Source organism: Paramisgurnus dabryanus, chromosome 1 (genome assembly GCF_030506205.2).
Source record: "Paramisgurnus dabryanus chromosome 1, PD_genome_1.1, whole genome shotgun sequence".
NCBI lineage: Eukaryota > Metazoa > Chordata > Actinopteri > Cypriniformes > Cobitidae > Paramisgurnus > Paramisgurnus dabryanus.
The window spans coordinates 18,120,878-18,147,278 of record NC_133337.1 but is presented as its reverse complement, the minus strand read 5'-3'; the positions used below and the strand labels follow the sequence as shown (position 1 = coordinate 18,147,278).

The 26,401-nt window shown below is 39.5% G+C and overlaps 1 protein-coding gene across 1 annotated transcript; it reads left to right on the top strand.

Annotated features, from left to right (window-relative positions):
• The first annotated feature begins 245 nt into the window (after positions 1–245).
• mtpn (myotrophin) lies at positions 246–26,127 on the top strand. Its single transcript, XM_065273471.2, has 5 exons — positions 246–378; positions 510–586; positions 2,835–2,948; positions 5,384–5,467; positions 25,143–26,127. The coding sequence occupies exons 2-5, from the start codon at positions 515–517 to the stop codon at positions 25,227–25,229; spliced, it is 357 nt and encodes a 118-aa protein (XP_065129543.1). The 5' UTR covers positions 246–378; positions 510–514; the 3' UTR covers positions 25,230–26,127.
• Positions 26,128–26,401: the final 274 nt, after the last annotated feature.

The window sequence follows — 26,401 nt, the reverse complement described above, 5'->3', positions numbered from 1 at the left end:
TTGCTAATTAAACGTAATAATAATATTTTATAATATTTTATCCCACAACACAGATGTCCCATGACTTTATCACACACACACATTCATGAACAAGTAAAATACTTTGTTTTAAAATTTGCTATAGAAATAAATGTGAGAGACTGACCCACTGTACTTCATTGTTCATTGGAGATTAATTGTAATTCAAATGTAAATTATTCATGCCTCTGTGTAGTCGTGATGTGAGGTGGTGGGTGTGGATGGGGACTTTTATTCTGAAGTGTCTGCAGGCGGCAGTCTGATAGCGGAAGTTCGTACCGCTAGTGGCTCCAGTTCAGGCGGATCCCGTCAGTGTCTGATCTCAAACTTTGTGTCAAACCAAAAAACATCTGCAAGCCGGTAGGTGACACACATAGTTACTTCATACACCCGATAAACACCCAGAGATACAAAATCACACACGCAGCCGAACGGTTTAATAGCGCGGCCCTCTCTTTGTGCTGTGTTGTGTGTGTCTGTGTGTGTTTCAGGTGATATGGGGGATAAGGAGTTGATGTGGGCCCTGAAAAATGGAGATATGGATGAGGTGAAGACTCTAATGGTGAAGGTGAGACATATAAACACATATATATACATACATTACGTACACAGCACACACGCACTCCTAAATCACTCTCTCTTTCTTTCTCTCTCTCTCTCTCACACACACATTAACGGACGAGTGCTAACAAGTCTGACAGGCTGCTTTAGGTTTACAGTACAGTAGAGTACCGTGGCTATGTTAGGTGGTAATAGGTGCTGACAGAGTTAACATTACCATACCATGTATTACCAGGTTACATGTTTTACAACATGACTTTATCACACACACACACATTCATGAACAAGTAAAAAGTTTCCTGTACATGTATACCATCACACTGGTGTGGCACCTTGTATCTGCCTATAGTATAAATTAGGGAACTGTATGAAAACCCATTCATATAGCCTACCATGATATTTACATATCCCAAACACATGGAATTTCCTTTAGTTTGTGGTATAAGCAACAGGTGGTACTAGTCAAACAATTGTCTAAATAGTTTCTTATGCTTTTAAATAGCAGCATGTTTTCTTGATTTTATCTGATGTTTTATGATTATTATGCTTATTCAACATTTTGTGGTAATATATCAAATACGTGACTCTGTCTGTCAAATACAAAGTCTGATGATGAGATTAGAAGCATCAAAGTTTGATTTCAGTCATTGATTTCACATTAATTTCAATCTTTGACATGAGCTTACTCAGTCAATATTAAAGGGATAGTTCAGCTAAAAAAATGTATTCTGTCATTGTATACTCTCAAGTTGTTACAAACCTGTATACATTTCTTTGTTTTGTTGAACACAAAGGAAGATATTTATAAACAAGCAGGAAACAGGAGCAACATTGACATTTTGTTCATAGTAGGACAGAAAAATACTATGGCAGTCAATGGTGCTCAAAAATGGTTTGGTAACAAACATTGCACTAAATATCTTCCTTTGTGTTAAGCAGAAAAGGTAAATGAGTAAATGATGACAGAATGTTAATTTTTGGGTGAACAATCCCTTTAAAGAGAACAAGAATAATACTATTCTTAAAAATAATACTATATTCACAGAATCTTCTTTACATGATGATTTTAGTAGAAAACAGCAAATCACAAAAAATGACTTTACATCACTGGATCATTTTCATGTAAAGAACAGAATGAATTTCATTCATATAATGAGTTTGTGTTTATGGATGGAAGTGTTTTAGTCTAATGCTAGAACACACACAGACACACCGGCCTGTAGTTCATCTATTAAGTGTGTATCATGTGTCTCGCAATGTCACGTCACCTCCTTGTGTAATTGTATACACTTCACACACACATCAGAAATTATCTCATGCATCTTTTTGTGTGCGTGTGTGCATGCGTGTGTGTGTGCCTGTGGTTATTTGTGGATGTGGGCAGGAAACCGCAGGCGTTTTGTGTTCCATCACCTGTATGATGAACCGCAGGGTTTAACACTCATCAGTTATTGCTGTCAGTTATAACATCATTACCTTACAAAATAATTAATTTGAATCTTGCAGATGAAACTGGCTTATTTTTAATGGGGTTTGTCTGTGATCAGTTATATTTGATCCGTGTGTGTGTGTGTGTGTGTGTGTGTGTGTGTGTGTGTGTGTGTGTGTGTGTGTGTGTGTGTGTGTGTGGTATTGTCAATGATGTGACTCTGTTACCCCAGCGGTTCACACTAGCTCAGGGTTCACAGGCATCAGTTTTTGTTGTGTGCAGTTATCTCAACATCATGATTCATGAATGGGTGATAATGTCCCATATTTTGTATATAAATATCTATACATCAACTGAGTAGATATTAAGAAAGAGCCGTTTTAATTCCCATCATCATATATGACATGCCTCAATGGATATACGACTCATTTTCCACATGAAAGCTTCAACTAAACTTTTCAAAAGCACCAGTCATAGAAATTACATCTCTGGCATTTTGTCATGAATGTTTAATAATCAGACCTAACGAACATTGTTTTGACAACTGTGAATATAAAAACGCACTTTTTCTGTCAAACGTCTGTCTCTTTGTTGTGGATGTTTTCTCTCATAAGTGCTTTTATTTTCTGTCAGCCGCTTAGCACTGTTGTGGTTTGGGTTATGAATATTCATGTATTTTTGTGACATTTGGCCTCAGTTATTTGCTATAAATGGATGTTGGTAGTTGACCATTTGTCAAATTGGGTTTATTGGTTAACTCTTGTGTCTTTAACCCACCAGTCCTTAGTATTAACACTGCATGTGTGCATCTGTGTGTGTTGTACAGGCGGAGGACGTGAACCGGACTCTGGAGGGCGGACGGAAACCTCTTCACTACGCTGCAGACTGTGGTCAGGCCGAGATTCTGGAGTATCTTCTGTCTAAAGGAGCAGATGTCAATGTAATCTACCTTTTATAGCATTGTATAGACCATTTTGCAAGATGTCAACAACACTGGTCCAGAAGCACTTCCTGTTTCGTTTTTTTAACACTGAACAAAATATTAAAGGGGACGTTTCACTAGACATTTTTAGGTGTAAAATAAATTTTACAACTTTGGTGTCTCCAGAGTACGTATGTGAAGTTTTAGCTCAAAATACCATATAGATAATTTATTATAGAATCTTAAAGGGGCCATGTCACAGGACTTTTTTAAGATGTCAAATACATCTTTGGTGTCCCCAGAGCACATATGTGAAGTTTTAGCGCAAAATACCATATAAATAATTTATTATAGCATGTTAAAATTGCCACTTTGTAGGTGTGTGCAAAAATGTGCCGTTTTGGGTGCGTCCTTTAAAATGCACATGAGCGGATGAAGTGCAAACACTGATCGCAATGATGGTGGTTTGTTGAAATTGAAACTCAATTGTTCTGTGAATTATTTGCTCTCTGCACTAAATGGCAGTGCTGTGGTTGGATTAAGGGGTGGTTTTGTTATAATAAGAGCTCCTTATGACATCATAAGGAGAGCCAAATTTCAACGACCTATTTTTTCATGTGCTTGTAGAGAATGGTTTACCAAAACTAAGTTACTGGGTTGATCTTTTTCATATTTTCTAGGTTGATAGCAGCACTAGGGACCCAATAATAGCACTTAAACATGGAAAAAGTCAGATTTTCATGCCATGGCCCCTTTAAAATTGCCATTTTGTAGGTGTGAGCAAAAATGTGCTATTTTGGGGTATGTCCTTTAAAATGCAAATGAGCTGATCTCTGCACTAAATGGCAGTGTCGTGGTTGGAGAGTGCAGATTAAGGGGATGTATTATTCCCTTCTGACATTACAGGGGCATCCAATTTCAATGACACATTTTTTCACATGCTTGCAGAGAATGGTTTACCAAAACTAAGTTACTGAGTTGATCTTTTTCACATTTTCAAGGTTGATAGAAGCACCAGGGAACCAATTATAGCACTTAAACTTGGAAAAAGTCAGATTTTCATGATATGTCCCCTTTAATATGAATTAATATTAGAACAAAATACAAACAAACAGAAAACTTAGAATTGAATCAAAATAAATAAATGTGCACTAAAAAATAACAGGAAGTGCTTTTGGACCAGTGTGGTTTACATCTTGCAAAATGGTCTATAGTGTGATTTATATCTGCATTAGTATGTTAATGTTTAACTTGTCAAGTTACAGAAGCAGATATTAGTCTTGCATGACTTGAACTGATAGTCCACCTGCTTCCTGTTACCATCCAAACTTCCCTAAAACACCTTTTTCAGTGCTAAAATCAGCTAGTTGCCGGTGGAAGGTGCCATCCGACACAGATCAGATCACTTTCTCCTCGAACGCAAAGGTCTTGGGGTTTCCCACTTGTGTTGTGAACACATAATGTAATCCTCTTGTTTTACTGATATTTACTTCCCAGAGGCAAACCAATGCTGTACATAAAATTATAATTTTTAAACAAACTTTGCTATATTTAGACATGTTGCTTCTGTTTGAGAGAGACAGGACTGAATGTTTCTGAGAAAGCTCGTTTGCGTGTATTCATGCTTTATAGGCCATGAACCTTTGCTGTATGTGTGCAGGATTTTAAAGCTCTACAACACAAACAGGAATACCTAAAAACCATGTTGAGCTTTGAGATGATCAGCACTGATCTGTGTTCATGAGTCAATAAACCATATTGACATAGCAACATGATCTCATTTTAACGTGAATATGTCAACAAATCAAGCGTGTGCTTTGTGTTGCTGTTACTTACATCACACGCCAGCAGGTTGTTATACCTTTATTTTTTATTTTTCGTTTGGTTGTAGCTATTAAACAGCCTTCAGTCACATTTCTCACATCCATCTGTCAGCATTATTACAGATTTAGTTTATTAATGCCGTGAGGCTGAAAGTGTGCTGGATACTTTAACTCCAGTTGCTTTTATTTTTTAAGAAACTAAACTCATGAATGTTGCCTGGCAGACAGTTATGCAGAATATTATAGAGATGTTGACAAATAAATACCTGTCTGTAAGTTTTGAATGGACACCACACACACACACGATCTTCATGAACAAATAGAGGCGCTCCATCTCTTCCTCCATGATTTCCTGTCTGTCCTCATTGGCATTGGTTTAGTCTATCAGTGTGATTCCCCTGCACACAGAGACAGTTCATGAGAGATAAGAGACCTCTGAAGCCTGCTGATAAACTCGGCATACATCTCTACATCTCTGTAATTCATAGGGCGCTATGAGGAGGCTGTGGTCTTGCCTTTTCTACCGTAATTACACCGATATGTCTTTGTGCTGAAGGCAGAGTTTAAAGGGTTTCTTTCTGTCTGTGGCACACAAGATTTATTATTTTTACTCTGTTTTTACTCTTGCAGGCTCCAGATAAACACGGTATCACTCCACTGCTGTCTGCCACTTACGAGGGTCACGTGGCCTGCGTCAAGATTCTTCTAGAAAAGGTACACAGATATTCACACACACATAGCTTTTCATCATCAGGTCAGTGAGCTGTGTGTGTGTGTAGAGCGGTCAGGCGAGTGGTGAAAAGTCTTTTTGTTTGTGTGTTTTAAAGCGTGGCAGTAAGCGCTGATAACATCGGGTTCACTATTATAATGTTCTTGTGTTAGAGAAGAGGGGACGGGCACATTATTGACCCTCTGAACAATACTATGTAGTAGGGCTGAAGTTTTGAAAGCATCGTAATAGTGCATATTGCAATACAAATAACACAATGGTTTGCAACAACTTAATGGTTTAATACAATAAGTTATGCATGGTTCTAGTTTTAAGTTGATGCAGAGAGGCTGTGAGACAAAGAATGGTGCTTTCTTCCCCCCTCCCAAAAAAATGTAAACATGTATGTTGGTTATGTGTTTTACTATTATTCAAATAGATTTTACAGACTTAAAGCATTTTAATAATTTATCGCAAGTTATTGCATATGGCATTTGTCGTGGAATTTTAGCCGCATCAAATAATACTCACTAAGAGTCAAAGTCAAGGATCACACAGACACACTGTCGACAGAATTTTCTTTGTCTGAATTTTATATATTCTGCAGAATAGGCTCTCACCCCCATGGTGCAAGAAGTTTAAAAACCTAAGAGCCCCGATTACAAGGCTGAACACATATTTATAGCAAGATGCTGAAACACGTATAATCATCAGTTACCACGTCATTTAGAGAAACAACCTTCAATTCGTCACTGATTAAGAAACAAACAGTTAAACATAAATCTAATGACATCATAAAACATATGTCTTGTTCTCAGTAAACTCTACCGTTTACTGGGTTTCTAGCTAAATGATTCATTCGTTATCTTATCATATAGGACTGCACATGATGTTTAAGTCCTTGGACATTTGTACTTGCTGAAAAGACAGAAAGAGCATAATTCTGTACGTTAGCAGAAAAACATGATTCTCATGTGAAACACACTCAATGAACTTTGTAATTAAAAAATGAAAAATAGGATGAAAAATAAAGTATAATAATATGAAAAGAAAGCATAATAAAATCCTCCACTACACTCCTCCCTTTTTATGATTTATTCATAACTCCATTTACTGTCATCGTTACGTAGCTCTGGTTATTACCCTTAACCATAGTGTACATATAGTTCTGTGCAGTTGCAAAAGTAAAAATGCACACACACATAGTATGATCATGAATCTCATTTTTGAAAGAAGAAAAATAGTTTGTTTTCTTGAAGAAATTGAGCACAGTTAGAGTTGGGGTCGTGAGCCCTTGATGATTCCGGATTGAGCACAGTTAGAGTTGGGGTCGTGAGCCCTGAGCACAGTTAGAGTTGGGGTCGTGAGCCCTGAGCACAGTTAGAGTTGGGGTCGTGAGCCCTTGTTGATTAATTTCCTTTGTAGGTTCGGGTTTGGTAGGACCACACGGTGTAGTCGTGCCAAGCTATCCTGCTTTCTTGTTCGAATGAAATTATCTTAGTGTCTAAATGAATGTGGGGTCTCAAAGCTGGTGTTGTAATAACAGTTATTAAGCTGCAAGCGTCGTGTCGATTACCCACATTAAAGATGTCGTGTGCGTGTGTCCAAACCAAACCCAGAATACTGGAGTCGTCCTCCAATACCTTGTGAGCTGTTGCAGTTCTCTCGTGTCGTTCTTCGTATAAACTTGAGGTATACAGGTATCTGTGGTTCCCACCAATACGAAAAAGTGGTCCGTAGCAGTCGACTAGCCGTCCTCCCTTTGGTTTACACCTTGCAGTCCAGGACCAACCCTCCGGCAATGGGCAACGCGCACCCAGGTGGCACGCTCCGCGACCTTCACAGCGGTGTGAGTCGTCAGCAGAACCTGAAATGGCCCCTCCCACCGTCTGGCTTTCCAGGATTTCCTCCTGAGGTTCTTTACCACCACGTAATCCCCTGGTTTGATGTTGTGTAATGGTTCTTCTACTGGACGTGGTAGTGCTGCTTTAACCTGTTTTGAGATATTTTGAAGGATAGAAGGCATAGAAATACAATACTACAACATGTCATTTTCATTTCGAAGGGTATCACCTGTCACCCTGTGTGGTTCCCACCCCATATGTGGAGGTCTTCCAAAAAGTATTAAAAAAAAAAATACTCTCTGACCCTCATTCTCATGTACATGAGTACCAGTGGTAAGCACTGAACCCAATTCAATTTTGTTTCTTCACACATTTTGCTTAGTTTTGCCTTGATGGTGCCATTCTCTTTTTCCACTGCACCTCTACTTTGTGGGTGGTAGACGCAGTGATTGGTCAAATTGATTTGCAAAAATTTACCCACATCTTTCACCACCTGAGCAGTGAAGTGTGCTCCATTATCTCTGAAAATTTTGTTTGGGATTCCCCATCTAGGAATAATGTCTTTCAACAGCATTTTTTGTCACCCCAGCACTGTCTGCATGTTTGGTGGGCGTGGCTTCAGTCCACTTCGAAAATATGTCTGTCATCACCAAACAATAACGTTTACCTTCTGCTGGTGTCAATTCAATGTAATCCATCATTACATGTGTGAATGGTCAGGATTGGGATGCCCCACAGGTGCAGTTTTTACCCCTCTTGCAACATTATTACCCAGACATATATGACAATTTTCACAATGTCTCTGTGCTAAAGGGGAAAAACCCTTTGTGAAACAATTTTGTGTCATGGCTGTCAGCATTCCTCCTTTGGACACGTGGTCTAAGCCATGTGTTAACCTAGCAAAATGGGAATAAAAGTGTTAAGGTAAACAAAGTTTTTGATTTGGACCCATCCAAATCCCTTCAGGAGTCTTGGTAGCTCCACACGATTTCCATAGAGCTATTTCTGTTAGGAGAGAAAATGTTTGCATTCTTATTAATTACTCCTGGGCTGTCTCAGCTTCCTTTTCCTGGGAAATCTGTGTAAGAGAAAACTCTACGTTAGTAGTCATGAGAGACGCTTCCGCATCCGTGCGTGCATTTCCTCTGGAGATCACGTCCTGTTCCTTGGTGTGTGCTTTGCATTTGCACACAGCTATTTAAGAAAGGAGTAAAATTTGTTATAGGAGAGAAACTGTCAGTAAAATCAGCAGTCAATGTAAATGGTTATAGATTGATTAGTAGCAATTTTACAAGCTTGTGTTAGTGCATGCAATTAAGCCACCTGTGCAGATTTGTGAGGTGGTAAGCATCCGGATTTCACTACTTCAAAGTCAGACACAACTGCCCACCCCATCCTATTTATGCCTCTGTCATCTCTGGAGGAGGACCCATCCACATAATATGTCAGGGTGCAATTAGGTATGGGTGTGTCAGTAAGGTCTGGTCTTGGTGTACATACTTCCCGTAGGGCAGACAAACAGCAATGTGGTGTACCTTCATCAGGTGTAGGTAACAATGTCGCCGGGTTAAGAACTGTACATCTTTCAACTGTGACATTAGACATTTGTAACAATGCACAGGAATAACGCAGCCACCTTGCTGCAGACAAGTGAGATGTGCGCTGTTGGAGCAGTATGTGAGACCAACAGTCGTAGCTGTGCATACCCCACAAACTCACTGCTCGCTTGCACAGCTTTCTCTGCAGCTGCCACTGCCCTGAGACATCCTGGTAGGCCCCTGGCCACCGCATCAAGGCGTCCTGAAAAATACGCAACTGGTCTCAACTTGTCACCATGCTCTTGTAACAAAACAGAGGTCATACAGCCATTTCTTTCATCCACAGTTTGAATAAAACGCTTTTTTGGGTCTGGCAAACCTAAAATGGGTGCCTGCTGTAATGTCTGTTTTAGTTCCACAAATGCCCTTTCAGCCTTCTCTGTCCATTCTACCTTCTCTGATGGTGCCAAAGGTTTCTCATAAATCATGTCATGCAATGGTTGTTGCATCTCAGAATAATTAGCAATAAAAGTCCTGCAATATGATGTCATGCCCAAAAATGACATTACTTGTTTCTTTGTGATGGGTTTTGTTATATTAGCTATTGCCTCTATTCTCTTTGGAGAGAGAGACTTACCCATTGGTGTAATTTCATGTCCTAGAAAGGTTACTTTCTGGACAGAGCACTGTTCCTTTTTGGGGTTGACCTTGTGGCCCTCCTCAGCTAGATGAGTGAGCAACCGTATGGTGTTGTCTGTGCACGACTGCTGAGTCGGTGCCGCCACCAAGAGGTCATCCACGTACTGCAATAAAGCAACATCATCATCCAACACAAGTGTCTGTAATGAAAAATGCAATGCAGAGTTTGTAAATAGTGCGGCTCTCGCTATACCCCTTAAATGTAAAATCAAACCAAAACTGGCTATCAGAATGGACAGAGAACTCTGAAGAATGCACTTGAAATATCCACTACACTGAAAACCACTGGCCATCAGCTGGTATCTGTGAGAAATTGTGTAAGGGTTTGGCACGTGAGGTGCTCTTGCTTGTACCACAGCATTTCCTGCTTGGAGATCTTGAACAAACCTCCACTCTGTGGGCTGACCTGCATCCCTGACCTTTTGTACAGGAAAAATGGGTGTTCTCACAGGTGAGTGTGGGCAGGGAATAATTATCCCAATAATGCCTAAAATACTGGCCTTATCCCCTCAAGCGCCTCCCTTTTCAGAGGATATTGGGGTTTACATGGTCTATAATCACTCTTTGGGGTGATAGTTACTGGTTCACACCCTTTAATCAAGCCCACATCATACTTGTCTTTAGCCCACAGGTATTCAGGTACATTGTCAAGAACCTCTTGCGGTAAATCAATGCTAGCACACGTCATGTGTACTGACAAACTGTTTTGTGAGTTGAAATCTGCAGAAACAGCTTTCTGTATTACAACTCTCTCTCTCTCTCAGCCATGAAAAAGCAGCATAATCTCTTCTGTGTGCTGATAACTGCTCTGAGAACTGTATGCTATCTGCCAATGGTTCCCAATCAACAGCCTCGCTGCAGGCCTTTGCAAATTCACCTGCATTTCTAACGGCTGACTAGTATTTTTGCAATGGAGATGTGGGGTACTGAATTGTCAAAATCAAAAATTTGTTCCTGCTTTCCTGTCAACTGAACGAGTGCCACACACCATGAGTCATTCCAGCATATATGGGTTAAAGTCAAAACCCTCTGTCTTTACAGAAAACCACCTCTCTTGCCACTCTCTTTCTGTTATGTCAACAACATGAGCTTGTGCAATGCATGTTTTCAGCTGGAATGACCTCGCTGGCTTGTGGCAATCTTATCTTCCCTTCAGCATGCAACTCTTCATTCAGAAAGGCCCATTCATACACATATAAACAGAGACATACATATAGATGACATTCTGGGATCCCAACAAGAAATATTCAGGCCTTGGTTGTTACATAAGATGCTAGCATTAATTTTACACATCAAATCCCTCCCCATGAGGTTTACCGGACACGCGTCAGATAAAAGGAACATATGCATAAACTTGTTACCGTCATGCATACAACAGAGTGGAGCAGAGTGGAGCAATATGCCCCGTAGCACTCATAGATGAGTTAAACTGCCCACTCAAGGTGACAAATGGGAATTCATCTTTGCGTATGACAGAGTTAGTCGCGCCAGAGTCCTACCATAAACAACAGAGCCTGTCCCTCAACCATTATTTCTTCGAGAGGCAGTTTAAAGTATGCCTCTCGATTAAACATCAAGCAAAGCAAGTTCTTCATTGCATAGAGCGTTTCTTTCCCTTTCACACACATCAGAAAAAAACAGAATCAGCAAGCAGATAATATGGCATTTGAACCGCAGAAAAAACAAGATTGGACTTACCCCCTTCCGTCCGATTCTCTCTTTCCCCCTCCTGGCTTCAGTCCCCTTTTTCTTTACACCCCGCAAAGTTTCCCACGTCCGCCTGGGATTCTGGTTGCTCTGGAGAATTTAGGAAATGAAAACATTGGTTTTTCAAGTGTTCTTTCTGTCCGCAATACCAGCAAATCTTCTCTCTCTGATTTTCTTGCCACTGCTTTCGCTCTTTTTCTCTCTTTCTCTTTGTTGCCAGTTCTCCTGGAAACGTTGTCCTTGTGAAGGGAAACTGTGCTGATTATGTCGTTGCTGGCCCCATTCGCTTATCTTGACAAAAGCTGAAGATAGTTGTTGATTTGCCTTTCTCTGCTGCTTTCGTTTTTCTTCATGCAGACGTTCAGCATGTAGAGAATGTGTAATGACCTCACTCAGCTTTCCTGATTCCCATCTGATGCAGGTTTGCTTCACCTTTGTTGAAATTACAGGTTGAAGTTCCCCGAGGAACATTTGCTTTTAGGTAGGATTCCCAGGATGTTACCTCTCCTGTGTTGATGTTTTTATCTGGACTTCCTCCTCTTCCTCTTCCAAGATGCTGTCGAGGAGGATTGGTGGGTTTAGCCCAGGTGATAGTTCTTGTGCTGGCGGTGGCGGGGGTGCAGTTGGTATTTTTGGTAATGCTTCTTGTGCGGGTGGTTGTGGGAGTCTTCTTGGAGGGGGTTGGAGATCACCGTCTAGAAGAGGTACCTTTGTATAAGAGAAATGTACCCCAGGTGGGGTACGTGCAGGTGCATATGGAGGAGGAAAAAAAACAGAAAGTTAGGTTCATCATGTAATGAATCTGATGTAGGAAAACATTATGCTTAATGTTTAGCTCTGACTTAGTCTGAGTCAGTTCGTCCTTGGTCTTTATCTTACTCTGTGCTCTCATTTCTCTGCCATCCGCAATGATCTTTTCCCTTAATAAAGTGAGTGCTTTTACACTCAGTGTCCCTTTAGGAGGAAAATTATACCTTTTCTCCCAGATTTTTACGCTTTCCAACGCCCCCGTGCCCTTTGATTTGATCACTCGAGCATACACGCCATTTTCCAGATCCATTGACTTTGTACTCCCTTTCGAATTACCCTGACCCATGGTCACGAACGAAATAACGCTTACCGTATTATCTATTCAGATGCCACCACAACGGTTCTTTTCCAGATTCCGTCAGCTTTGACTTCAGAAATGGTTGAGACTCTCCCTTCCCTTAGGCCTGGGGTACGGAGCCCGAGACCTCTTGTCTCAGGGGTGATCAGTCAGTCTCTCCCAAACCTGGAGTCTACAGCTGTGGAATCCGCATCCTCGTCGCCATTATTGTCGTGGAATTTTAGCCGCATCAAATAATACTCACTAAGAGTCAAAGTCAAGGATCACACAGACACACTGTCGACAGAATTTTCTTTGTCTGAATTTTATATATTCTGCAGAATAGGCTCTCACCCCCATGGTGCAAGAAGTTTAAAAACCTAAGAGCCCCGATTACAAGGCTGAACACATATTTATAGCAAGATGCTGAAACACGTATAATCATCAGTTACCACGTCATTTAGAGAAACAACCTTCAATTCGTCACTGATTAAGAAACAAACAGTTAAACATAAATCTAATGACATCATAAAACATATGTCTTGTTCTCAGTAAACTCTACCGTTTACTGGGTTTCTAGCTAAATGATTCATTCGTTATCTTATCATATAGGACTGCACATGATGTTTAAGTCCTTGGACATTTGTACTTGCTGAAAAGACAGAAAGAGCATAATTCTGTACGTTAGCAGAAAAACATGATTCTCATGTGAAACACACTCAATGAACTTTGTAATTAAAAAATGAAAAATAGGATGAAAAATAAAGTATAATAATATGAAAAGAAAGCATAATAAAATCCTCCACTACACATTTTTCTTCAATGTCACGCAGTCCTACTGTATTGTAATCATCCCGTCTGATCATGTAGACTTTGTGTGTTTCTGTAGCCCTGGGCAGACGTGACGTTTTTCTGATGTGTTACGCAGGTGGAATGAAAGAGAATATTTTAAAGCATGTGAGGCATCTGATATTAAAATAAATCCACTTTACTGATGATGACGTAACTCTAGTTTCTCACAGATTTTTTTATATTTAGGTTTCGGTTTAGATGAACAGAATGATGTAACCAAAAGACTATAAACCACTTCAAGATGTTTGTCGTTATTTATTAACCAAGAAGCGATATAAATAATACATTTTGTTATGCCCCCCAAAAAATTGGCAACACTGTATAAAGGTCCATGAATCATGATGAACTAATACCTAATTGTAACTTAAATATGAACGCTGAGTTAAGGCATGTACTAATCATAAGCTAATGAAGAGTCATCATTAAGTACAACATGACTCAACACATGAATACATTAACTAACAATGAATAAACATTCATGTTGTACTTGCCTTATTCCCAGCCAGCCTTTTTTATTATTTTTTTAAAGTTCCCCACCAGCATTTTTTGTGATTTTCACAAAATGCCTTCAAGGAAAATTTTCTTATATAAACATACAAATATATCAAATAAAAGAACATACCCTCTGCTTTCAAACAAACAAACAAAACAGGGGAAAAAATTCATCCTATCTTCATTTATTTTTATATTCTTTGTATATTTTACCCTTAAACATGGGTAGGTTTCTTCAAAAATACAAAACATTTTTGTAAAGGAATTTTCTTAGAGATCGGATTCAGAACGATTTTCAAAACATACATGGAGTTTAAAATTAATTAAATTAGTTTTTGCTTCATTTCTTTTTAAAATTGGGTAAGATCACCGTCTAGTGGATAATAGCGGAATTACAGATTACAGAAAACTCGTCAGAAAAGCGTCATTGGCAGGGAAATGTTTTCTCTTAATTGACAAGATAATTCGTCAGTCGTGGGAAAAGAGTTAATGATGACTCATTAGTTTATAATTAGTTAGGACTTTTTAGATAGGATTTTTTTCACATTGCAAAAACAAAATAATCGAGGTAATTCGATTAGTGTGCCGCAAAAGCAGCTGCACCTCTCTCTCTCTTGCATGGGCTGTCACATCTGTCCGATGTCTTAACACAAAGTAGTAATCCTTATGTATGTATTTGTTTAATTTTATGCGTTTCAAGTGAGCTGAGGCAAACTATCCCTCTTGGTTTAAAGTGCTAAAAACAACATTATTTTGTGTATTTGGTATAATACAATGTGTTCACATCGTTAATGGTTAAAAACATATTATTTTTCACATACTGTACATTTTTGTAGCTCCAGATATACTGCTTTCCTCAAACGCTCCGATTTTGTACAAAGCTCATCGATTTGAAAAGCGATGTTTCCCCTGATTGGCCAGTTAATCTGTACGTTGATTGGCCTGAATACCTCAGCCAGAAATATAATGCTCCTTACTATGTGCTCACAATGCAATGCTAACAGGAGTTAACTTACAGGCTGAGACTCCAAGCATGAGGAATTATGATAATGTCAGTCTTGTCTACATCACCAATCCCAGGACGTAAACTTTTGCCTGCAATCCGTGTGTTTGTTTTAGTCCAAGAAAAGAGATTTAAGTTGGAAACGATTACTCTCGTCCTCATTTACATGTACTAATACAAACTTACACACCAAAGGAAAAGGAAAGTAAAATCGTTAATAGGATCATAGTTGCTCTTTAAAATATAATTAGCTGCATCCTGGTGCCTCTCTCTGTCTCTCGCTCGCTCGCTTGTGCAGAGAGCTGTGCTCTCGCAACTGTCTGAAGCCAGATCACTAAGTGGTAATCCTATTTATGTTTGTAAAGTTATATGCAATTCAAGCGCGTTGAAGCAAAACTATCCCTCATGTTTAAAATATGAATCGCGTTCTGCTGGACCAATGTGTTTAATAAGGCACTTCTGAAGATGCCATTGCTTGACACGTGAAGCCTTCTGCAACAACTCTAAACAAATGCATTGAATTGTGTGTATGCGCATGTTTTTACAGTCATTAAGTAATCGTGTTAAATTATCAAGATTATGATTTTTACCATAATCGACGAGCACAGCCCTATGATTAGTACATGCCTTTACTCAGCATAAATTCAAGTTTAAGTAAAAAAACATTAATGTCTCTTAGTTTGTTATGATTTGTGGACCCTTATTATAAAATGTAACTAAGATGTAACTGGCTTGATTTATTATTCAAAACTGAATTTACAGAAATGAAACAGAATGTGTATAATTTTATCTCTTCATTAGTTAGTAACTGGTTTGTCCAAATGAGTACATTTTTATACAGATTCTAACTCCTTAACATTGGACCCTGAAGTTAATTTATAACATTAGTCTCCCACATACACAAGTGTGTGTAACAGAGCTGAACGCTGGTGAGGTTTGATCTCTCTGCAGGCCACACACACAGGTGTAGATCTCAGTTACTGTCGCTCAACTGGTAAAGCATTGTGTTGGCAGGACAAAAGGTCATGGATTTGATTTCTAGGAAACACACATACTGAAAATGTAATGCTTGAATGCACTGCAAGTCACTTAGGATAAAAGCAGATTGTACTACTGGTGTCAGTATTGGCAGTAATGTCTAGCACATAATCGTTACTCCTTTAAAAGTAATATTAAGTTGTTCCAAGTTTGAAGACAAAATATATATATAGGTCTGTTTTTAAGTATACCTGCAATTTAAAAAATTGAGCTTCAAAGAAGGACATCTGCATGAAAACAGCAACCACAAGTATATGGGCCCTATTTTAACGATCTGAAACGCAAGTGCGAAGCGCAACGCACAAGTGAGTTTGTGGGCGGATCTTGGGCGCTGTTGCTATTTTCCCGGCGGGAGAAATAACTCTTGCGCCGGGCGCAAATCAATAAGGGGTTGGTCTGAAGTAGGTTCATTTTTCATAGGTGTGGTTTGGGCGTAACGTCAAATAAACCAATCAGAACGTCATCCAACATTCCCTTTAAACGCAAGGGCGCAAGTTCCATGGCGGGTTGCTATTATTATGATGGATTTACCAGGCGCACGCCAGGAGCGGTTCACAGCCGAGGAGACCGACGTTCTTGTAAGAGCAGTCAAAGACAGAGAAGTTGTTTTGTATGGGGATAGGAGAAACCCGCCCAAATCAGCGTAGGTTAAACAGGCGTGAGAGGAAATAGCCACAGTCTCATCAGCTGGCATCCCCATCGTTGCACCAAGCGCTACAATGATGTCAGGAGACGGGGGAATCCCAAGCTTGCCAGCATAATTCGGGCACGCCGTGTAACGGGAGGGGGATCTGCCTCTACACAGACACCAGCAGAGGACATCGCTGCGTCCACCCTCACCGCTGAAAGGGTTTGGGGGCTTTGAAATCGGACCCAAGAAACGCAAGCAAGGTCCAACCCCAAAGTACTCTTACAAATCAAGTTCATATACATTAAGGTTTCTTATGAAAACATTTTAATTATTATTTAAATCAAATAAACGTAATACAGCCACACAACAAACTTATGAAAATATTTGAATCGTTATTTGCATGAGAATTTTTTAACGCACCCACACAATAAATAAAAACTATCACCACAATGCTCACCACTATGATTTCCCTTATCTCGTGTATTAATATTTTTTAGTGTAACAATTTATGATTTGCAAAAATAACTGTTGCATCTGTGTAGATTAGATGCAAAGTGTATGCGCGTTGTGCACGCTATACATTATGGTCAAGCATGCGCCCTTAAAATAGCATAATGAACAACGCGCCACTGACTTTAAAAAAAAAATTTCTGGTCAGTGGCGCAATTGTTTTTTGTAACTGCAAAATATCATCAGGGATGGTTTGCGCCGGAACACGCCTCTTTTTTTGCGCTGAACCGCCCAGGGAGCGCAAGTTCATTCCCTATTTTGCCGACGTGCGTCTGTGAAGGGAAAAACCTGCTGTACGCCGGTGCAAAATACGAATGATACATGCGTCACTGACAAAGTCAATTGCACTGGGTGCAAGATAGGGCCCTATATCTTCTTGTCTTTCATGAAAAAAAGAAAGAAAACTATTTTATAGATTTTAAACGCTTTCATTTAAACATCTACCAACATTATGTTTAGATGCTGTGTGTCTTTTAGTATTATAACTGTATTATTATGACCACTTACATCACAGTCAGACAGGCACTTCCAGAATTTTGCTCAGAGACATTAGTTGATATTACTTCAAACCATGAACAGTGCCTAAAGAGGAATAATTCAGTGCCTGTGCACTGCAGAGATCAATACACCACATTGATCCAGAGAATGCAGTGCAAACTATTTTTGTACAGGGCAGGTGCCCGATCGATTATGAGGTTTGTTTTGTATTAGAAAGGCGCCTGGGAGCCTCGGTCCCATGTAGATTGTGCATAAGATTTTCAGTGTTACTCAATAATGGTGTAACCGGCTTCTATTGCTTTGTTGAACACTTGAGGTAAGTAAAAGTGTGAAAGTGTGGTTGGGTTTTATGTAATAGCACTGTCTCTCTTGTGCTCTGTCAAGTGTGACAGTTTTAAGTAGTGTAAACTTGCTGAGTAGTGTGCAACACTGTTGAGTAGTGTTGGGGTGGGTGTAATAGTGTTGATTGTAGTGATTGACCGATATATCGGCCGGCCAATACATCGGGCCGATTTTAGCAGGTTTTAGGTGTATCGGCATCTGCCGATACGCGGCTTGTGTTCGCCGATAGTTTTTCCCCGGCATTAATTACAGACAGGCGTCCACAGGCAGCTCTGTGTTGCTGCATTGTCCCTCCCCCCACTAGCAGAGCGGAACGCTGCAATTCTGCTCTGGTAAGTTTTAAACTTCAAAGCATCTTTTAACTGTTTGACTGAAATATTGCCATATACTTTGAAAGTATAAACACGTTGCATGCACATATAGAGCAACCATAGCTAAGAAAGTTTGGTGGTCCAAATGGAAAATGCGAATGGCAAACAGTTTTATAGGCATTGTATTTAGGGAGCTTCAAATAGCTTTTAGGCTAACTGTATGCATACGGCAACTGTTACGAACACTGGTCATAGGATTAAATAATGCCGAAGTTGTTCTGGGATTCCGTAGTATTTGTAGGAGTTTTATTCAGCGACCACCAGTCTGACGTTTGGATGTGACGCGTGCGCATAATGCCGCAAGCGAACGCAGGTCATGTGATCATAGCCGAACAGCTGATCATAGCTGGACAGGGTGGGTTTTTAATTCTCATCTCCATAAATATATGTAGTAGTAAAAGGCTAGAAATCAATATCCATTGCTGATAGTTTCTCGTCATTGTGGGGAGCGCAGTTCATGGTTGCATAGAAATAACAGACACCACAGAGAGCAAGTACTTCTGGGAGTATTAAGAATTTTCTGCAAAGGATGTTAGGGCCCTATAATTTCCGAGTTCACGGAATTAAGAAATTCGACGCTAAGCACTTAGTTCCGAGCAGTTCCCATATGACTTTTATGTGACCGGAGAACTGTTATTTTGTAAGTTTTGTCAACATTTCCGTTCACTGGGAGCGCAAAGATACATTCACTCTCTCATCCATTTCTCTCTCACTGCACCTTTCTCACGTGCACACGCTCTAGAATCTGACCGAAGTCCGAACACAAACCCTCATGTATTTTGTTCAGGCTCTAGGGTGTGTGAGGTACAGAAGCGGGGCAATGCGCAAGTTATTCAGAATTCTTGAAGTTGTTTTTTGATCAGTATTGCTGTTTACATTTTCCTTGTCTTCTTATGAAAGACATTTGCTCCACAAGAGATTAAGTTAAGTACACTCAAACTTAGACCTAAGCATTAAATACTTTTGTTGGTTACTTAAATAAATTGTTGGTTACTTTCAAGGAAAAAGTACAGTTTTCCTCTTGTTATGCTGCTTGGTTGTTGCTACTGTGTCCAATAGTGTAATTATTTGATTTATGCTAAAATATATTTATTTTTAGTTTATTCAGCAGCACTGATTTTTCTTACTTGTTCTACCTCACCTGTTTTTACTATTTGTTGAATATAGTTCAATAAATGTTCCTTTTTTTAAATTAAGAGTTGTAACATTTGGTTTTATCATTGTGTCATTGTTATGATGTAAACTGAATGAGCAAAAGCAGTATCGGCTCCAAATATCGGCTAAAGAAAATCGGCAGCCTGTATCGGTAATCGGCTAAGGCTGATGGAAAAAAAATCTGTATCAGGCTTCGGCACAAAAAATCCATATCGGTAGAATAGTATTGAATAGTCCATAACAGTGTTGAATAGTGTTGAGTCAAGTGTATTGAGAAGTGTTGAGTTGTGTATAACAGTGTTGAGTGGTGTGTAACAGTGTTAAATAGTTTTAAGTGGTAACAGTGTTGGGTTGTGTGTAACAGTGTTGGGTTGTGTGTAACAGGGTTGGGTTGTGTGTAACAGGGTTGGGTTGTGTGTAACAGGGTTGGGTTGTGTGTAACAGGGTTGGGTTGTGTGTAACAGGGTTGAATAGTGTTAAGTGGTAATAATGTTGAATCAAGTGTAACAGTGTTGAGTAGTGTTAAGTCAAGTGTAACAGTGTTTAGAATTGTTGGGTTTTGTTGAGTGGTGCGTAGTGCTGGGCGATAATTCGATAACGATAATTTTACCGATATAAACTTTTTCGATAAAACGGTAAGGGCAGTTCGATAAGGGATCGATAATGTTTACGCACTGTGCGTAATGTTGCGTAACTTGCGTGAGCACTTCCGGATGCGGCACGCGCTCTTGGTTTACAATCAGACTGTCAGTTCGACTTGAAGGAGTGGAGGATGAGGCAAGTTATTCATTTATTAGTAGAGCCCTATGATTTTCGCGATGCGGATAACGCGGACGGAATCACGGAATCCAAATGCGCGGAAACATTTTCTTGTGTGTAATGTTGGACGCGCAAACAGGGTTCGTCTAACACAGCAGACACAATAGGTGCAGTTCTGTACTTTCTTTCAGCGCACGCACACAACCGCACAGCTTTAAAAGTATTTTTACAGGACATTCACAAATTCAGGAAACTGAGGAAAAACAGCAGATCCACCACTGCAGTGAATATACTGTATGCGTATGTGCGCTCCCACAGCAACGTGACGCTCTTGACATCCATTTATCAGTGTACAGCTCGTATGTATAACACACGCGTGATCACTGAACTAAGTTTTCTTTCTTGTTTAAGTGAACATAAACAGCTGGATGTTACTCAGTAGTATATTAAAACTTAAAGCAGTCTATCTTGGGTCTTAAAGTGACAGTAGCCTGCTGCTTTCTGTGTCAGAAATGTGTTGATTTCATAACAAATATATTTACATTTAATACAGATGCCTGAACATTAAAACAAGATTTTAGTATTTGTATTTGTCATGTTCTGAATAAAAAGTAGTTTAAAACCATTATTAACTGTCTGGTTTTTACAATTTTCATTCAGGAGCAAAAATCTGCCTTTAAATTTGACAGGAATAAAGATTTGTTATTTATCATGATAATTATCGATATCGGCTGATATGGAAAACATTTTATCGATAATTTTTTTCGTCATATCGCCCAGCCCTAGTGGTGCGTAACAGTGTTAAGTGGTAACAGTGTTGATTTAAGTGTAACAGTGTTGATTTAAGTGTAACAGTGTTGAGTAGTGTTGGGTTGTGTGTAACAGTGTTGAGTCAAGTGTAACAGTGTTAAATAATGTTGAGTCAAGTGTAACAGTGTTAAATAATGTTGAGTCAAGTGTAACCGTATTGAATAGTGTCGAGTCAAGTGTAACAGTGTTGAATAGTGTTGAGTCAAGTGAAACCGTATTGAGAAGTGTTGGGTGGTGTGTTAAAGTGTTGCGTGGTGTGCATTATGCAACAATGTTAAAAAAAATGTTTAGTGGTGTGTAACAGTGTTAAATAGTGTTAAGTGGTAACAGTGTTGAGACAAGTGTAACAGTGTTGAATAGTGTGGGGTTGTGTGTAACAGTGTTAAAAAGTGTTGAGTGGTAACAGTGTTAAATAGTGTTTTCAAGTAAGCATGGGCCGGTATAAGATTCTGGCGGTATGATAACCTTTAGCAAAAATACCACGGTTTTACGGTGTTGCGGTATTGCCATTGCAACACTAAAATGTGTTATTTTCAAATGCCAGGTACAATTAAGCCTTTAAATTATAATATGCTTTCAAAACATATATAATATTTTCGTAATGTATATTAAATGTAAACATCAAATCAGTCACATGACTTAATGATTTAATGAATTTTGTATAAGCACAGCTCATACCTTGGACACGGTATCACAGAACATTTTAGTGGTTTTGAAACCTTGACTGTTTTAAACCTCGGTATACCTTGAAACCGGTAACCGGCCCATGCCTATTTTCAAGTGTAACAGTGTTGAATATTGTTGTGTTGTGTGAAACAGTGTTAAATAGTGTCAAGTGGTGTGTAACAGTGTTGAATAGTGTTGAGTCAAGTGAAACCGTATTGAGAAGTGTTGGGTGGTGTGTTAAAGTGTTGCGTAGTGTGCATTATGCAACAATGTTAAAAAAAGTGTTTAGTGGTGTGTAACAGTGTTAAATAGTGTTAATTGGTAACAGTGTTGAGACAAGTGTAACAGTGTTGAATAGTGTGGGGTTGTGTGTAACAGTGTTAAATAGTGTTGAGTGGTAACAGTGTTAAATAGTGTTTTCAAGTGTAACAGTGTTGAATATTGTTGTGTTGTGTGTAACAGTGTTAAATAGTGTCAAGTGGTGTGTAACAGTGTTGAATAGTGTTAAGTGGTAACAGTGTTGAGTCAAGTGTAACAGTGCTAAATAGTGTTGAGTCAAGTGTAACAGTGTTGAGTCAAGTGTAACGGTGTTGAATATTGTTGTGTTTTGTGTAATAGTTGAGTAGTGTGTAACAGTGTTGAATAGTGTTAAGTGGTAACAATGTTGGCCTGGATTAACACAATGTAGTGCCCTAGGGTGACCACATTTGAAGTGCCCCCAACTATTTTAAAAGTCTTGTCATTCAGGGCTCCTGAAAAACTTTTTTGTTACTAGGAGCACTGTATCTGACCTGGGGGTTGTGCTGGGCGATAATTCGATAACAATAATTTTCTCTGTATAAATTTCCCCGATTAAACCGTAAGGAACATTCAATAAGTGATCTGTAACATTTACACACTGTGCATAACTCTGCGCAAGCACTTCCGGATGGCACACGTGGTCTTGGTTTACAATCACAATGTCAGTTAAACTTGAAGGAGTGAAGTTAGATGAGGCAAGTTATTCATTTATTAGTAGGGGTCTGTGATTTCCACGATGCGGAAAACGCGGACGGAATCACGGAATCCAAATGTGTGGAAACATTTTCTTTTTGTGTAATGTTGGATGCACAAACAGGGTTCGTCAAAGCCCGGAACACAGCAGACAAAATATGTACTGTATACTGTACTTTAGTGTCCGCCTTGCGTTCGCATGCACACGTCTACACAGCTTTAAAAGTATATGTACAGGACATTAACAAATTCAGGAAACTGAGGAAAAACACTGGATCCACCACTTCAGTGAATATACTATACGAGTGTGCGTTTGTGCATTCCCACAGCAATGGGACAATTTTTATATCTATTTATTAGCGTGTATAGCTCTTATATGTATAACACATGCGTGATCACTGAACTAAGTTTTCTTTCTTGTTTTATTGAAACTTTATATATTGAAAATATTGCCGTATCATAACAAATATATGATTTAATACAGATGCCTAAAAGGAAAAAAAGGTTGTAGTATTTGTATTTGTCATGTTCTGGATAAAAAGTAGTTTAAACCATTATTAACTGTCTGGTTTTCACAACTTTCATTCAGGAGCAAAAATCTGCCTTGACAAGAATAAAGCTTTGTCATTTATCATGATAATCATCGATATTATCGGCTGATATGGAAAACATTTATTGTGCTAATTTTTTTGGCCATATCGCCCAGCCCTGCCTGGGGGCGTTTTACAGAAAAAAATCTTCACTTTAAAATCTTCACTTAACTGTTTGGTAACCATGGTAATTTCAGTTAGGACCTCATTTAAGACGAAAGCTATTACAGAATAACGTTCCTAAATGCATTATCTTATCTTAACTGCAGATAGGGAAGTGGTATTACAGAAGCATCCTAACTTGACAAAACATCCTAAAAACTTTGAGGAACCCCACAGGTGTCCTAACTTAAAACTTAAATGAAAGCCAGCTAAAAACAATCACATTATAATAGACCTGTCTCGCGTCATTTCTCCCGCTTGCGTTTTAACAATTCGCAAGTGGACAAGAGAGACGGATTAAAAACATCAAGTGTAAACAGGAATGTGTCCCTTTCGTCCATTTATAAACCAATCGACCAAAGCACGTCTTAATACCATGTGTGAAAATGTCGTGAAGGCACCGCTCGACTGTTGCCTCTTGAACAAGAGACCGACTGACTCAAGTTAATGGGGGTTGGCTGATGTCTAGTCCCTCCATAAAAACGCGATTATGCGATCACATGATTCAACGCATAATCAGCCAAAGTCCGCATATTTATGTGGGGCCAGCATTTAAAAAACTTTCGCAGCATAAATTGCAGATTTCCGTGTGCAAAATATGCGGGGCTTGCATGATTTCATAATCCCCGCATTTTTGTAGCAAAAATCACATATATCTTAGCAGAAAGTTGAAAATGTTGCTTTTACTTCACACAAGCGCAGCCATGTCCCCTGTTGCCATCATTGAGAAGCTGCAAACAGTTTTGCAAGTTCCCGCAATTTCATCGCATAAAATTGCATAAATATCCTGCATATTCCATCGCATTCTCTAAGAAAACGTACCGCAAAATCAAGGATTTTGCCTGCAACAATCAAAAACTCTGGCCTGGGTTGCCAGTAGCAACCAATAGAGCGCCCTCTGCTGGACAAACAAGTACTTAAATCATTCAAAAGCATTTCTTTGTTCTGTACAATACATTTATATCAGTTGCAAATCTGTGGCTTATAGGCCAATACAGATATATCTGCGACAGGCTCATATCAGAGGATAAAATCTGCAAAAAAAACTGTAAATCGGACGGGCTCTAGTTATTTCCAAATCGGCGCAACCTGTGTTCTTATCTATATTTTTGCACTATAAACTGTGACAAAACTATTGCTTGCATTTAAAAATTATGAAAACAGTGTTGAGTCATCTGCAACAGTGTTTAGGAGCGTTGGGTCATGAAATGTGGACTTAAGGGCGATTTATAGTCGTGCGTAGGTCCTACGCCGTAGCCGCGACGGCGTAGGTTCCGCGTCGGTTTTCATTTATACTTTTGCGTCGCCGTCCGCGTCGACGTGCAAACACACGCGAAACCGCTGTTTGGCACTAATCACGCGTGTAACCACAGTAGCAGCAGAAGTCGTCACAGAAGAAGAAGCTAAGCACGTTAACCCACAAACGAAGAAGAAATAGCAACTTGTTGTGTATAATTTGAGAAGACCAGCAATGATGGAAGTAAATAAACAGCAACTTATGTTGCAGTTTGAGTTAAATCACTCCTCAACTTGGCTCATCTTTGTTTTCACCGTCTCAAACGGAAATACCTATGACGCAGTTTTTTTTTTTACCTGACGGGAGGGGTTCTGGTGGACCAATCACAGCGCTTGCGGTCCGCGTAGAGCCGACACGCTGTTAGAAATTTTGTGAGGTGCGCGTCAGGCTACGCACAGGCTATGGATAGACTACTTCGTAGGACCTACGCACGACTATAAATCGCCCTTTACTCTGTGTGTGAATCAAAATAATCCTAAAAGAGCTTAGAATGAATGTTTATTGAGCAGTAAAACTGCATTTGGTCCTGCAGGTTTCGATGTGCGTATGTCAGACTGAGTGATGTTGGGTACTAAGGATGAATGAGTGTTTTGTAAGGGTTGTGCGTGTAATGATTGCATGTTTGTGTTACCCTAGGGTGCTGATAAAAACCAAAAAGGTCCGGACGGACTCAGTGCATTCGAGGCGGCCGAGAGTGAGGCCATCAAAGCTCTACTGAAGTGAGTCACTCGCTGCTGAACAACAGAGAGGATCCAAACCGCAGCCACTGAATCCAGCAAACACACACAGACCTCTCTGTCTCTGCCCACCGGCTGCATCAGCTCCTCTTGCTTTCCTGTTGTTTTAGTTTTTCATGATCTTATTTTATTTTGGGAGACAAGCAGTTGGTGTCTCCTCTAGTTTATCAATAGCAGCCATTGGCTGATGGATCTTTCACTCGCGCCTCCCGTAAGGAACAGTGGGAAAGCGGTTGGACTCTGCCTGTGTAACGCCACTAAAAGCAGAATGTAGATTAAAGAATGAAATTGATGTGTGCATTTATTTTTCAGACTGTAAGTCAAGATGTGGAGTGATTGCGATAGTTAGAGGTAGATAGTAAAAACATTACACTCCGGCCCGCGTCAAACCGACGACATTCCTGCAGTCTTCATATTAGCTTTTCAAAGAACAAAATAAAACTTTCAGATGCTTCAAACGTTTTACTGGCTGCACATTTGCTTTGTGTCCTCTTGAATTTGTCATTGTAGAAAGAAATAAAAAGCTGATTTTAGAGTGTTAAACCGCTTTCAGAAAAGGCATTTAGCCAGATGATGATGATAGACCTGTCTCTCTTTCTCTTTCATGGGGTAGACATGTCTTACTCTATGGGGGGAGATGTTTTCTTCTGTTTAGAAGAGATGTCTTACTCTTTAGAGCATCTGTCGTCCTTTCTGGAATATGACTTCTATCACTCTTAATCTCTCTCTTTTTGTCTCTTTCTCTTTGCATGATGGTATTTCAGCTTCTCAGTACATTCTTGGTCTCAACCATCTCCTCAAGTGAATGTTTTAAACCTCAATATCTGGCATTGTTGTAAAGTCCATTTAAAAACAGAGAAACAAATAAAAAGATTTGAAATGATGATTTGGGTTTTGTCACGTTTTTAAATCTAATTTACAATTAAGTGCAAGCCGGGATTTTATCTTAAAGACCCTTTGTGGTAACCCAGTGTGTGTTTAATGAAGTGCTTTTGTTAATCACTGATTCACTCGGTGGGTCCCTGACTTTTGCCACAACACAAAGAAATCAATTATTGAGGTGCGGCACAACTTACTGATAAAGTTTAATGCCAGCCGTACCTGCTCGCTCGCCCGCTCTCTCTCTCTTTAAGCTGTTTAAGAGACATCGCTAGAATA